Here is a 12,503-nt window from a genome sequence, read left to right as displayed (position 1 = left end):
TCGAAGCCCCCTTGGCGTCTTATTCAGGGAAGCTAAGTTCCAATTGCAGCAAGCGTTTATTGAGGCTAAGGTAGTTTTCCAGCCCATGAATTGTAACAAACCAGCGCATATGCTGGCAGCCTCTGACGGTCGGAACCTTCCGAATGGCCAGTATGTCTGGCTCTCGGAGTTCCCCGTAGATGTAATCCAAGCTGTGGCCGCCGATTTGGTCGGTCCACCATAATCATGGAATGCAAGGTATTCCAGCTCAAAAAAAAAACCCTGCAAATTTCCGTAACAGATATCGGGAGAAATAGACAGCAGAGTTCAGCCGCAAGCTGGGAAAAGAAGTGGGCAGGTCAGGGTTTGTTCGACTAACAGAACTGAATTGTCAGGTTTGGTGAAAAAGACGCTGAACGCTAAATTTACTTAAGCATCCTATCAAACATGGTTTGGAAGGGATTTCACGAACTAAGTGGTTGCTTTTCCACCATCAGATTCTTCACAATATTAATAACTGGCATATTTCATAGAAACATATCTGCCAAAATGGTGCTGTATAATTGTATCAATACGGAAACAAAGTAAGGCACATCTTTCACTCACAAAAAGCTGAGAGGCATCTACAGTATCATGATATTTCTTCCTTTTTCAGACTCAAAAACATGCAAGCACCAATGTGAGCTAGTACTACAATTGAGCATGTGGTGTCCAAACTAAAATGAGGGTCCTGTTGTGTTGAGATACCACACGCCTGCCAAACTGCCAAGTGAACAAAACCAATGGGCGAATCCCCTGATTCATATACATGGCAACTACAAAAGAGCCTCAATGTCAATCTCAACGAAAGTGCAGGGGTCCGGAATGCCAAATTTTCTTAGCACCTGCATATAACAGACTAGGTCAAATTAACTGTTCACAGATCATCATTCCATGGCTTTTTTTTTTTGCGCATGACCAAAAAAAATTACCTCAGCATGGACAATTCCTAAGTAGCCAACCTGCTTTCCGTCACTCATAACAATTTTGCATTGTCTTTTAGTAAAGAACTCGGGTTCCTACAAGACAAGACATCAGTACAGATGTTCATAACAACCAAAGGAACATTGGATGTACCCAAATGTATCGAGAATTTCAAATGCTTACACTTGAAGGAACATAGTAAGTCTGGCCGAAATTTATGTGTGGAGCTCTCACGATTTTGACAATCCTATCCACCAAACCCATAATTTCCTGGGTAATTGATAACAATTAGCCAAGGCCAAGAACAAAGCACTTTAAATATTACTCCTGCACAAAGGTAATTGCTTATTTACCTCAAATCCAGAATTACTATTACAGTACAAAGCTGCAAGCCGGCGATTATTAGAGGCACCAACATCACGTGAAGTATCCAATGACACTACATCACCAACTTCAAAAATCTGCACACATAACAATGCTGAAAAAATATACTATGGCCAATTGATTATTAGCAACATAAGCAGCTCTATGAAAGATGAAAGCCTTTCTTTTAGAAAATCATGATAACGTGTATTAAAAATCATAATTATTACAAACCAATTTTATGTATCAGCCGATAAATAATAATAAAATGAACACTGGTAGGGGCTTGAAGGCCCCAGATGCATCAGCGGTGGTACAGAGCATCTAGCAGCAGGACCCAAAGAAAAATACAGATTACAACCAGATCCCTGACTTATGCAAGGAGGACCCCAGAAAACGAAAGTAAAATGCAATCGGGTCCTTAACAACCCCCGAGCAGAACAAAGATCGCCGGCGCCGGGGACGAGACCACTTGGTCCGACGACCCCTCTGTTAAGAGTTATATTGATGATGATCTTTGGCCTTTTGTATTCTAGCCTTTTGGCATCCTCTCGTACATGTATATATGTTGGCTTTGGCCTCATACAAATATCAAGTTAATTATCATCAACATGGTATTAGAGCTATAGGTTGTACGCCATGGAATCTGCACTGAAGTTGTAGTGCCTCCCTTGTGGCAACTTAGCCGGGAGGATTGAAAAGGGCCACCCTTCAGCCATAGGATGCACCGGATTGCTGGCAGGACCGGCTGGCTACCGTAGGCGCCGTAGCCTCTCCAAGACCACCGTTGGTGACGAGCGTCATCCCATCTGCATCAACTCCGCCGCTTCTCATCTGCTAAAGGAACATGCAAAGAAAGGAGAAGCCGGAGAACCTCCTCGAGAGCAGGGACGGACTCCATCCTCGCAAGAGATATAGATCCGACAAGGAGAGGCACTGTTGGAGCTGAACTTGCTGCGATTCTCCACCGCTACCCCGGCCGCCACATGACGGCAGAGAGGGAAGGGGAGGAGCACCACAGCGGCGTCTCCAAGTGTCACCGCGAGCTTATTGAGAGGGGATTCGCCAGATCCGCCGCCATCCCTTTGCCTCCATGATGAAGGCGCTGCGGAGGACGACGAGAACGGCCACCGGATTCTGCTCGCGAGATCCGAAGGCAGACTCCCCAACGGCATGAAGCCAGACCACAGCACAAGGCCGAACAACATAAATCTAAGCCTACTATCTACAGAAGAAGCCCCGCATCCAATCCCATCCTTGCTCCAACCGGCACCGCCGGCGGAGAAGAAAAGGGAAGGAGCCAGGGAGCAGAAGACGACTCTCAACGAGCTAGGGAAAGAGAGAGCCCGGTTGGGTTGGAGACTTGGAGTGTGCTTGTCAGCCAATAATTAGAATGTTGTTATTATATAAAAAAGGGAGTATATGCACATTAGCCACATGAAGGGTACCTCAGTAACACTGCTAACACTAAGCTGATGAATACGATTGTTTGTTTACATAAAGTACCTTTATGGGCCTTGGATGGTCTATATTATGCTTCAGCGTTTTCAACAAACATGACATCAGACTACTTCTTACAACCTGCAAGATCACAAGCAAAACAAAACATACATTGCGTACTGGAATAAGCACATGTGAATTGTATAATTATATTTCAAGATCTTACATTAGAAACAAAATGTATTGATTTATTTTGCAGTAGGTAAGTGAAGACAGCTAAATATTGATTTATTTTGCAGTAGGTAAGTGAAGACAGCTAAATATGAATGACCACATATACCAGGAGTATGATCAGTGGCGGAGACAAGGGGGGGCGAGCAGGGGCCTGGCCCCCCCTAACGATCGAAGGAACGCTTAATAGGTAGTGATTAATTAGCGAAAATTCGTATAATTGCACGTACTCGGCCCCTCCCATCACAAGCGTAAAATGAGAAAAGAAGAAAAAGCCCATGAGACAGCCCACGATTGGACAGATGGCTTCCAGGCCCTTGCGTAATTAGCCTCTTCTGTGTGATTAGCGTTGCGCCGCTGCCTTTCCTAACCCTACGCCCTACTGCCACCTCCGCTCCTCCCCTCGCCCTTGCTACCGCCGCCCCTCACTGCCTCTGTGATTAGATTGAAACCGTATGTGTGCCGCGATGGGACGAAGAGCTATGCCTCAGGCTGCCGTCCGCAAGGAATTACCCAAGGTTAGCAGTAGCATTAGCGATTACTGTATTGATCTCTCTCAATTCTTCTGTTGTGATGCTAATGGATTTTAGTTCTTGTACGTGTCGAAATTATAAATCAGATTTTAGTTCTTGTACATGTTGAAATTATACATCAGATTTTAGTTCTTGATGTGTCAAAATTATACATCAGATTCGGTTCTTTTGTTTGTGTTGTGAGGCTATTTCTAAAACTTGCGCTTGGGGCCTTGGGCAGCTGTGAGTATAGATCAGAAAGCGCCCTCAAACACTCTAAAGCTTCGTTAGTTTTTTAAGAGCCGCCAAATAGGAGACGATTTCTTCGGTATTGTATGAAAATCTACGTTGGAAAAAATTTAGTAGTTAAGTTTGCTTTGGATGAAATTGTTATTTTTTTTCATCTTATTGATAATGGTAGAGCCAAATTTAAACTAATACAAATGCATACATGTTTTTATGGCCTCAAAGTGACATATTATTATAGTATTATGGTAGCTATTTTTCGCTCTAGACAATTCTTTTATCAACTCAACTTGCCCCCCCCCCCCCCCCTCTATACCAAAATCCTGGCTCCGCCCCTGAGTATGATGACAATATGTATAACTATAAGACCATCCAAAAGGTATTAATCAGAAAGACAGAACCATAACATTTCATCAACTTCAATCAGTAAATAATGCGGCACTAGAGAGTAGTTGTCCATGCATTAATGATTATACTAATTAATCAAAAAGACAGAACCATAACATTTCATCAACTTTAATCAGCAGATAATGCAGCACCTGGTGGTAGTTGACTAGTTGTGCATGCATTATTGATTTTACTTGTATGCATATGTAATTATCTACAACTATTCTCAAAAACGAAGCTAATAAAGATACCAAGCATAGAAGGCCAGGCCTCAATGAACGAACGCTTACACTGCTCGCTGATTAACATGCAATTAACAAAAGAATGACATACATTTTTCTACCGCAACCGGCTGTAACAAATAAATGAAAGACCCAATCATAAAGACACCCTTTAGTACTTGAGCAATTCACCTCAAATTCAGAAGTACGGGGGTTTGCAATAATGACTGCTTTATTTCCATCGTCTGTCCTGTTTAGCATGTCAAAGTTCTCTTCATGTGAAGTCAAAACAAATGTGAGCACCTCCATATAACCAGCTCTTGCAACCTGCCCCACAAAACATTTTTCTCCCAGTAAAATATCGATGAGTGAACATATGCATATAAATATGCATATGCATATGGAACACCACTGAAGGATTGCTACAAGGTACTGAATATTTTAAGCACATACCTCGGCACGAATTTTATCAGAGAAACGGTTTAGTGGTTGCCTTCCACCAATTGTCATAGACTTTGGTTTTGATTTTGGCACATTGTTGTACCCATAAGCTATAGCAACATCCTGTATGGAATGAAAATGAAAATCAAACCAGAAACTATCAACCAATTCTAGATAATAACTACAAAAAAAGAACCTTCGATAGGTAGGGAATTGCATATGTTACCTCTGCTAGATCACGAGCATGCAGAACATCACTTCTTGTAGGAGGGACAGACACCGAAATACAAGGCTCCCGATTTGATGAACAAAGGTCCGCTTGCAATTGCATTTTGTTCAGAAGGGAGATAACCTGAACTTTCAAATACTCAGTCGTATCATCACACTTGCTCAAAGCTGCGAACTTAAATTCAAAGAACTCAAGCAGAAAACATTGAATTGATTATAAAAAATATTTGTTTAATTTAATTTTGCATACAGGTAGAACATTGCAATTTGCATCAGAAAAACCAGCTGTTCTACAGTAAAGATCAAAATCTATCACTTATTTGAACTATTTATCCAGATATGAGGTCCATGGTTTCCGGCGAAATGATATGCTGTACTCGATGATTTTTCAGGCTTCAATAAAATATACCTGCGTCTCATCTAGGGAGATTCCAATGGGTCCAACAATATCAGAGAGCGAAACTTCCATTTTATAACATGAAAGATCAGGATAAATGGCTGTGCTTCCATCATGAGATACCACTTCAACTGGTTCCACTTCAAACTTATTTTCACAGTACTCCGAAAACATTGCAACCTAGACACATAGGTAGCAGGTGCATCAACAAAATAAATCTAATCTTCATCCAAAAGGACAGCACATTTCCAATCTAAAAGATAGCAAGCATTACATCACACCTACCATTGTATTCAGAACAATATTTGCTTTTGTAAGGTCTGTAGCAGTGCATTCGATAAACACATTCCTTGTCTTCAGGGTGATAGCAGAATGTGCACCATTGATGATAGGAGGTAACGATAATACAGTTCTGCAAGTATTAGAATGTCAGCTTGCTGTATGGGCAGTACAAACCAAGGACCCAGAATAAGTACCAGAACAGTCCTGGTACAAACAATTTAAGCTAAGTATTGAACTGGCAACCAAACACGTGTCTTGCCTTTTATAACCAGACTATACGCCTTGTAACAAAAATAAGTTGAGAAAATGTAACCACAATACCATGAAATTGGTTTACCTGTTGCTATCATATATAACTGGGTAAACTGGAGAATTCTCGATAATATGCAAAAACTTCTTCAACTTCATGTCAGACTGCCAAAAGAAAGCGTAAGCTATCGGTGACCAATATGTACAGAGAGCGTATTTAAGGAAAATCAGAACTAAGCATCAAGGGTATAGAACTGCAGAACTTCAGAAAATCCTGGTTCCCATGGTCATAAGTAGCAATATTAAGTGTAGCAAGGCACTATAACCTGTGGCATAGCTACTTACTCGGTAGAAATCCATCAATGCATCTGCTCTGAACGTTTGCTCCTGAACCAATATAACAAAGCAAACGAAAAGAAGAAATACAAGTCAAAACTTCTGTTTTTCCAGAAACCTGCACAAAAGACTGCAGAAATGCTCTAACAGTAACGTGTTAAGTGGGGATAATGTATCACCTGGTTGAAAGTGGTGAGTTATTTACCTGTTTTAATGGGATAAAATTGATTTCCTGTGGTGGTAGAGCCTGAAAAGATTAATTGATATGTCAAATAAAGGATGATAGGAATCAACAGGGGCATTTGCATTGTCGCATCATCAGCTATAAAGGAAAAACAATATTTTTGATTTTTTATTAAAATGAAAAAAGCTTATCTGCAAGAGGCACATAAGAAGATATATACTATAGTCAAGAATAGCTTGCAAGGTGGAAAATTCCCGCAAAAATCTCGAAACATAAAGAAAAATAATACAAGTTATGGTACACTTGAAAACTCAGCACCTATGGTGTTTCTTTGTATTTACTTCAAATAGCCAAGCTATCAAAGAATATGGACAGCATAAATAGTGCACTGTATTTGGGGACGTCACATCCAAACACCACTATTCAACATGTTCGTCAACAATAACTATGAACATGAAACCATGCCTAGGATGCACAATGGTTCCAAGGTTCATGCACCAGTTACACCAAAATTAACACCGATTCTCCGAATTTCCATCTGAAGTCAATAGCATCAGGAGATTGCACACAGGTCAGGGAGAGCTACTCTTATTTACTAACTAGACCCGAATCCCCACCTTTCAACTGTCAGTTAACCTCCCCGGAATCAACAGCAGTCCGCAAAAATGGAACCGATTGAACTCATAGGCCGGAATAACACAAACAGTGGGGAGCACCTTGGGCTCGTGTTACAAAGCTTCAGGCCATAATGCAATAGGTTCAAATAACAGGGGCACCTTGGGCCCACGTTTCCCCCAAATTATGGCTTCTCTAAAATGCTGGTGAAAAGGAGCTCCAGTTTATCAATAGAAGCTGAGAGTAAGCTCCAACTTGAAGACAGCCTGTTTAGAAGTATACTTTGCTTCTGGTGAACTCAAGACAAACCTGAATCTCCCCTAAACAGGGCCTGAGGCAGCCAAAGGGAGCTTTTGGGGCCAATAAGCTATAGCCTTGACATGCGCAGCTTCATGATGCGTGCAAAATCAATTAAATGTACCGCAACATGTCCTGCGTTTCTCTATCCCTAAAAAACTTAACTAACCTTGAAAAAAAAAGCTTTAGCAATGATCCTCAAACAGAAATATGGGCCCCCACCAACCAACCACAGAGAAGAACAGAAAAATGCAGAACACACACAGAATGAAGTAGCAAGGATGTGCCTGACAGAAATACAAAGCTCTCTGGGATGTTTGATGGAATTAATAAGGAGCATCAACAAACTGTAGCTAATTGCAGCAAGGTCAAAAATCTACCTCGTATGAGAAGGGTCCTTGCAGAGTGTCCAAATCATGGGTACCAATAGCAACAAGAGTTCTCTTCCTGTCCTCCAGCACAGTACAGTGAGTTAACTAAGGGTGATGATCTTCAACTCACATAAAACAAACTAACACGCCACCGCTAGCCAGACAAGTTATACCGGCAAATATTTTGATGGAGTTTGTCTTGAAGATCAATGAAGCTGTTGTATCTGACTTCAGCAAAAGTTACTCCTCTTAGGACAGCACAAACTACATATGGTCTAATTTGTGACGTCTGCAAAAGAAATAAATATCAGCTGGTCAAGGCTTTGACTTTCCTTTAATAGATAGATGTGTGCATACATAATCCATTACCTTCTAGAGAAACAGGGACAACATTTTAAAAATGACGTAATCCATTACTTGGCATGTCATCTGCTGCTAGCGTCTAGAATCTCAAAAGCATGGGCAAGTTAACATCTAAGAATTGCATTTCTTCTTTCTGCTATATTAATGGTCAGGACTACCGATAAAAAAAAAAATGGTCAGGACTACAACGGAACATTTATGACAGACATGGATTAAGCATGACAAACATATGTATAGAAAATTAAACTAGTGCGTTAAGTCCGCCTTTGTTTTCTTTTTCCAAATCCCTTTTTTGTCATTCATTTAACTCACAGAGTCATTTCTCCTTTTTTGAAATGTTTTTTTATCCAGAATATGCATTAACAATGAAGTTGTTCAAGAGAGTTTCCAATTGAGACGAACATCAAACCCTTAGACTCTGTCTATCGATTTTATCCACAGCTAATACAGAACCGTTACCCAGAAGTTAGCAAAACACTGAAGATACTCAGCCTTACTGTTTTTTCTCATATTTTTTCAAGTATATTAATTGAAAATTTGGCATATGCCGTAATATGACCATAAGAAATTATAAGGGTAAAATGCATTAACCTTATGTATAATAAAGAGCTAGATGAGGGTGAAAATGAACCTTCTTCAACTCATTACCTGTGGTCTAACATGCATCTGAAGCATTGAACCACGGGGGATTGAAGCAATTTTAAATATAGGGGTTGCTTCACTCCCAGTGAAAATGCGAAGAGATCTTGCTAATCCTTCAAGACATAACAAATCATATCTGCATGCATTGTAATGGACATCACACTGCATAAGAAATCTTATGCTAATTCTTTGTAGTTTTTTTAACAACCAACAAGTCATCCAATTGAACTTAGTAAACTAAGAAAACATATCGTCAAAGCATAAGGCTAACCAAGACATTTCCAGTGCATACTTGATGCCAGCAACACTAATAAGGTGATACTCCCATCTATAAAACCAGTGTAGACTATTTGAAGGTTCAACAATTTGAAGTCTTATGTCACATCAGACATATACGAGAAAGCAGTTCTTTCTCTTTTGCTGGAAAGAAAGCAAAAGTTCGTGGTTGAACACAATGTGCTGTGTGGAAGTTCAACTATTTGAAGTATTATTATCTCACATCAAACATGTACAAGAAAGCAAGTTAATATACTACAAGTGTCTCACAGCACCAAATAATTTCTTACTACACCCAAAATGAACAAGAGAATAGAATTAAATACAAAAGTAGCAAGACAAAATAAACTACTCATTAAAACCTTACCAGTAACAAGAATTACTATCATATATAGGGATGGTGCAGCCAAATTTTATGTCAAATTAAATAAAAATCAGAGTGAACAAAACCTACAGATGTTGGTTCCAAATTTGATGCCAAAACCAAAAGAATCACCATAAATGCAGGTTAGACTTGAGCTGACATTAGTACGGATAACAAGGTCAATCTCCACAAAGTCCAATAATTAAGTGACGCATGCCATCCACGATACCGATAAACACCAAAAACTTTGAACTGAATAGCAGAACAAAATTTGCTCGCCCAAATAAAAGAAAGCAAACGGGTTACATGACTACAGCTACGGTGACACCAATGCATACACACATATTTGATTTGACAATTAGCAGCTCAATGCAGACTAATTGAGCTAGAGATACCCGAAGACGGACAGATATCTCACACCATAGCAACTCAAGTCAGAGCAGTTTAGCCACTTGTACAGACAGTTCAGCTGGCAAAACCAAAATGCGCTTACCTATTGGCAGCAACCTCAATCTTGTAGATGACCTCGTCATCACCGTCCGCTTCGACATCTTCCTCCAGGTGCTTCTCCTTCCGGATGATGGCCTTCTCTGTGGTCTACACAAACCCAATGAAGCAAATCACATCAAACAAAATTAACACCCAAATACCAAAGCATGCGAGTAGGAGAGAAAAATGGCACAGATCTGAGCGGCTCACCACGTCGTCGAGTTCGATGCCGAAATCGAAGCAGAGTGCCTCGAATTCGTCTTGCGCTGGAGCATCAACAACAAAGAAACAATATTAGTTACGTGCTCTCGCGGCGGGTTAAGGGAAGGAGTATGCGGTGGGGTTGAGAGGGGGGGGCGCTTACTGTAGACCCTGCCGAGTGCAGCGAAGAGGCGGTCGCGGCCGACGCTGACTGTCGGCATCGCGAGCGGCGGCTGCGGCGCTGTGTTGTTTGCTGGTGGCGGGACACGCGAGCCTGGTAACCTAGCAAGAACGGCGGGGGAGCCCGATGAGGTGAAAGCACTGAGAGGGGGTTTCGACAGACAGGTGGGCGCGGGGCTCGTGGTCGCACTTTTTTTATCACGTGCAATGACTATCCTTTTTAACATGACATGGCGTAACATGGATGCTGCATTAGGAGTCAGTTTTAGAATAATAATAATAAAGAGTGATGAGTAGCAGCAAGTCTCTGAGTTCTGGAATAGCTATCTACTGTTTTGGGATTATTTGATTTTCATAAAACGACATATACACCTAGACGGAGGGAGTAATTTTGATTACACTAGCCATTTAATAAGTAGAAAACACAAAGCAATTACTACTATATCACATGACAAAGCGAATGGAGATTGGCCTTCAGGTCCTTTCTGTGGAATTACAAACTAAGGGCAATTGAGATTAAAATAAATACTAAGGGCAACAAGAATTAATTAAAATCATGTTTCAATCTATAAGGCATTAGTGCCGAGGGCGACGGCCACACTTTCTGTGGAATTTAAGCTTGAGTTGAGAACTTGAGATGGCTAGAAGGGGATACCTTTTGCTGAGGCGGAACGCCGAAGGATGCCAGACTGCAGATCAGCAAGGGAAGCAAGCCTGCAGATCAGCAAGGGAAGCAGCCAAGAAGGAGATGGAAGGGGACTGCTCGCTGCTGCCTGGGGCTCGCCGGATGGGCAGGGGCGCAGGTCAACGAGACACCGGACACGGGACACGGCGGCCGGGCGGCCGGGCGCCGGGCGGCGGGATGGATAGGGTTCGACGGGCACGAGACGACTCCTTTCTTCTCGGCAAAAACTCGCGTCTCTTTTGCCTCAGTCCCCTCGTCCGCTATTTGTTATTGGGCTGACTGGTCGAGGCCCAGCAGAAGTGGTAGAGAGAGTGGGCTGCGCCCCTGGCCAACTTCTTTGACTGAGAAATGTTTAAAAAAGTGTTCTTGGACTGAGAAATGTTCTAGTGATTCCAAAATTGTTCTTTGAACTTGAAATTTGTTCTTGGATTCAAAAAATGTTCAATTCAAAAACTGTTCTTGGATTAAGGAATTAAAAAATTGTTCAAGGCATTCAAAAGTTGTTCTTAGAATTAAAACATTGCTCATGGATTAAAAAAATTGAGGCATTGAAAAAATTGTTCTTTCAAACTGAAAAATTGTTCGTTGATTCAAAAGAAATTCATGACATTCAAAATTGTTCTTGTCTTAAAAGAATGTCCAACACATTTAAAATCTGTTCAGCAATCAAAATTGTTCATGGATTCAAAAAATGTCCGACTCATTCAAAAAGTTGTTCTTGGATTAAAAATGTTCTAGGGCATTAAAAACTCGTCCTTTGAAATTGAGAAGTTGTTCTTGGATTCAAAAAATGTTTTTTGAATTAAAAAATTGTTATTGGAATTCAAGCTTTGTTCATGGATTCCAAAAATGCTACTGTACTCAGAAAATGTTCTTAGCATTGAAAATTCATTCTTGGAATTCAAATTGTGTGCTAAGATTAAAAAAATATTCTTGGAATTCAAGATGGATGTAAAGATGCTAACACAGATGACAAGGCATGATACAGATATGCATGTACAAATTCATTTGGACAAAATAGTTTGAACAAAATTACATTAGTTAATTCACACTCTATTCGTGCTTAATTTATTTTGGACGAAATTATTATTAGAAGTTGAATCAACAACCTATTCATTCTCAAATAGGTAGTTATCAAAGATGTATCCAAATAGAGCAAAAAAATCATTAATATAAATTCAGAACAAAGCCTATATTTCTGACGCGATATTGTAGTGTCAGATTGTAGTGATCCGACCTCAGACGGTCAAATCTCTGTGTATAAGTGTCATCCCTGGATCGGTAATACTGACACACATAGTACTCGAAGGATTTATAACAGAGTGCAATCACACACTGATTACATTGAATGTCTCAAAAGAGAACTTATTACAATAAATATGGCTTAAGGCCATCTAAATAAGATAACAGTGGAAGGCTTGGAAGATAAAGTGAGTCCATCAACTCCAACGGCATAGCTGAGTGCAAGACAATGACCTAGAGCACCTTACTCTTCGTCTGAAAAATCTGCAACATGATATGTTGCAGCCTGAAACGGGTCAGCACATAGAATATGCTGGCA

The 12,503-nt window shown here is 40.7% G+C and overlaps 1 protein-coding gene across 2 annotated transcripts; it reads right to left on the bottom strand.

Moving 5' to 3' along the window:
• Positions 1 to 489: 489 nt before the first annotated feature.
• Positions 490 to 11,179, bottom strand: LOC109744505 (phenylalanine--tRNA ligase beta subunit, cytoplasmic). Of its 2 annotated transcripts, none has more exons than XM_020303629.4 (20): positions 10,913 to 11,179; positions 10,241 to 10,359; positions 10,087 to 10,142; positions 9,881 to 9,984; positions 8,754 to 8,883; positions 7,916 to 8,031; positions 7,752 to 7,818; positions 6,481 to 6,522; positions 6,285 to 6,326; positions 6,028 to 6,104; positions 5,694 to 5,820; positions 5,421 to 5,588; positions 5,010 to 5,135; positions 4,796 to 4,906; positions 4,535 to 4,669; positions 2,812 to 2,886; positions 1,296 to 1,403; positions 1,126 to 1,212; positions 951 to 1,037; positions 490 to 863 (listed from the first exon to the last, which is right to left on the bottom strand). In XM_020303629.4, the coding sequence occupies exons 2-20, from the start codon at positions 10,296 to 10,298 to the stop codon at positions 795 to 797; spliced, it is 1,785 nt and encodes a 594-aa protein (XP_020159218.1). In that variant the 5' UTR covers positions 10,299 to 10,359; positions 10,913 to 11,179; the 3' UTR covers positions 490 to 794. The 2 variants fall into 2 exon arrangements, with proteins under 2 accessions (XP_020159218.1, XP_020159217.1); XM_020303628.4 differs by having other exon boundaries at positions 10,241 to 10,504; positions 10,913 to 11,173.
• Between the last annotated feature and the right edge of the window lie 1,324 nt (positions 11,180 to 12,503).

This window comes from Aegilops tauschii, chromosome 1, assembly GCF_002575655.3.
Source record: "Aegilops tauschii subsp. strangulata cultivar AL8/78 chromosome 1, Aet v6.0, whole genome shotgun sequence".
Taxonomy (NCBI): Eukaryota; Viridiplantae; Streptophyta; class Magnoliopsida; order Poales; family Poaceae; genus Aegilops; species Aegilops tauschii.
This window is presented reverse-complemented; position numbering and strand designations above follow the sequence as displayed.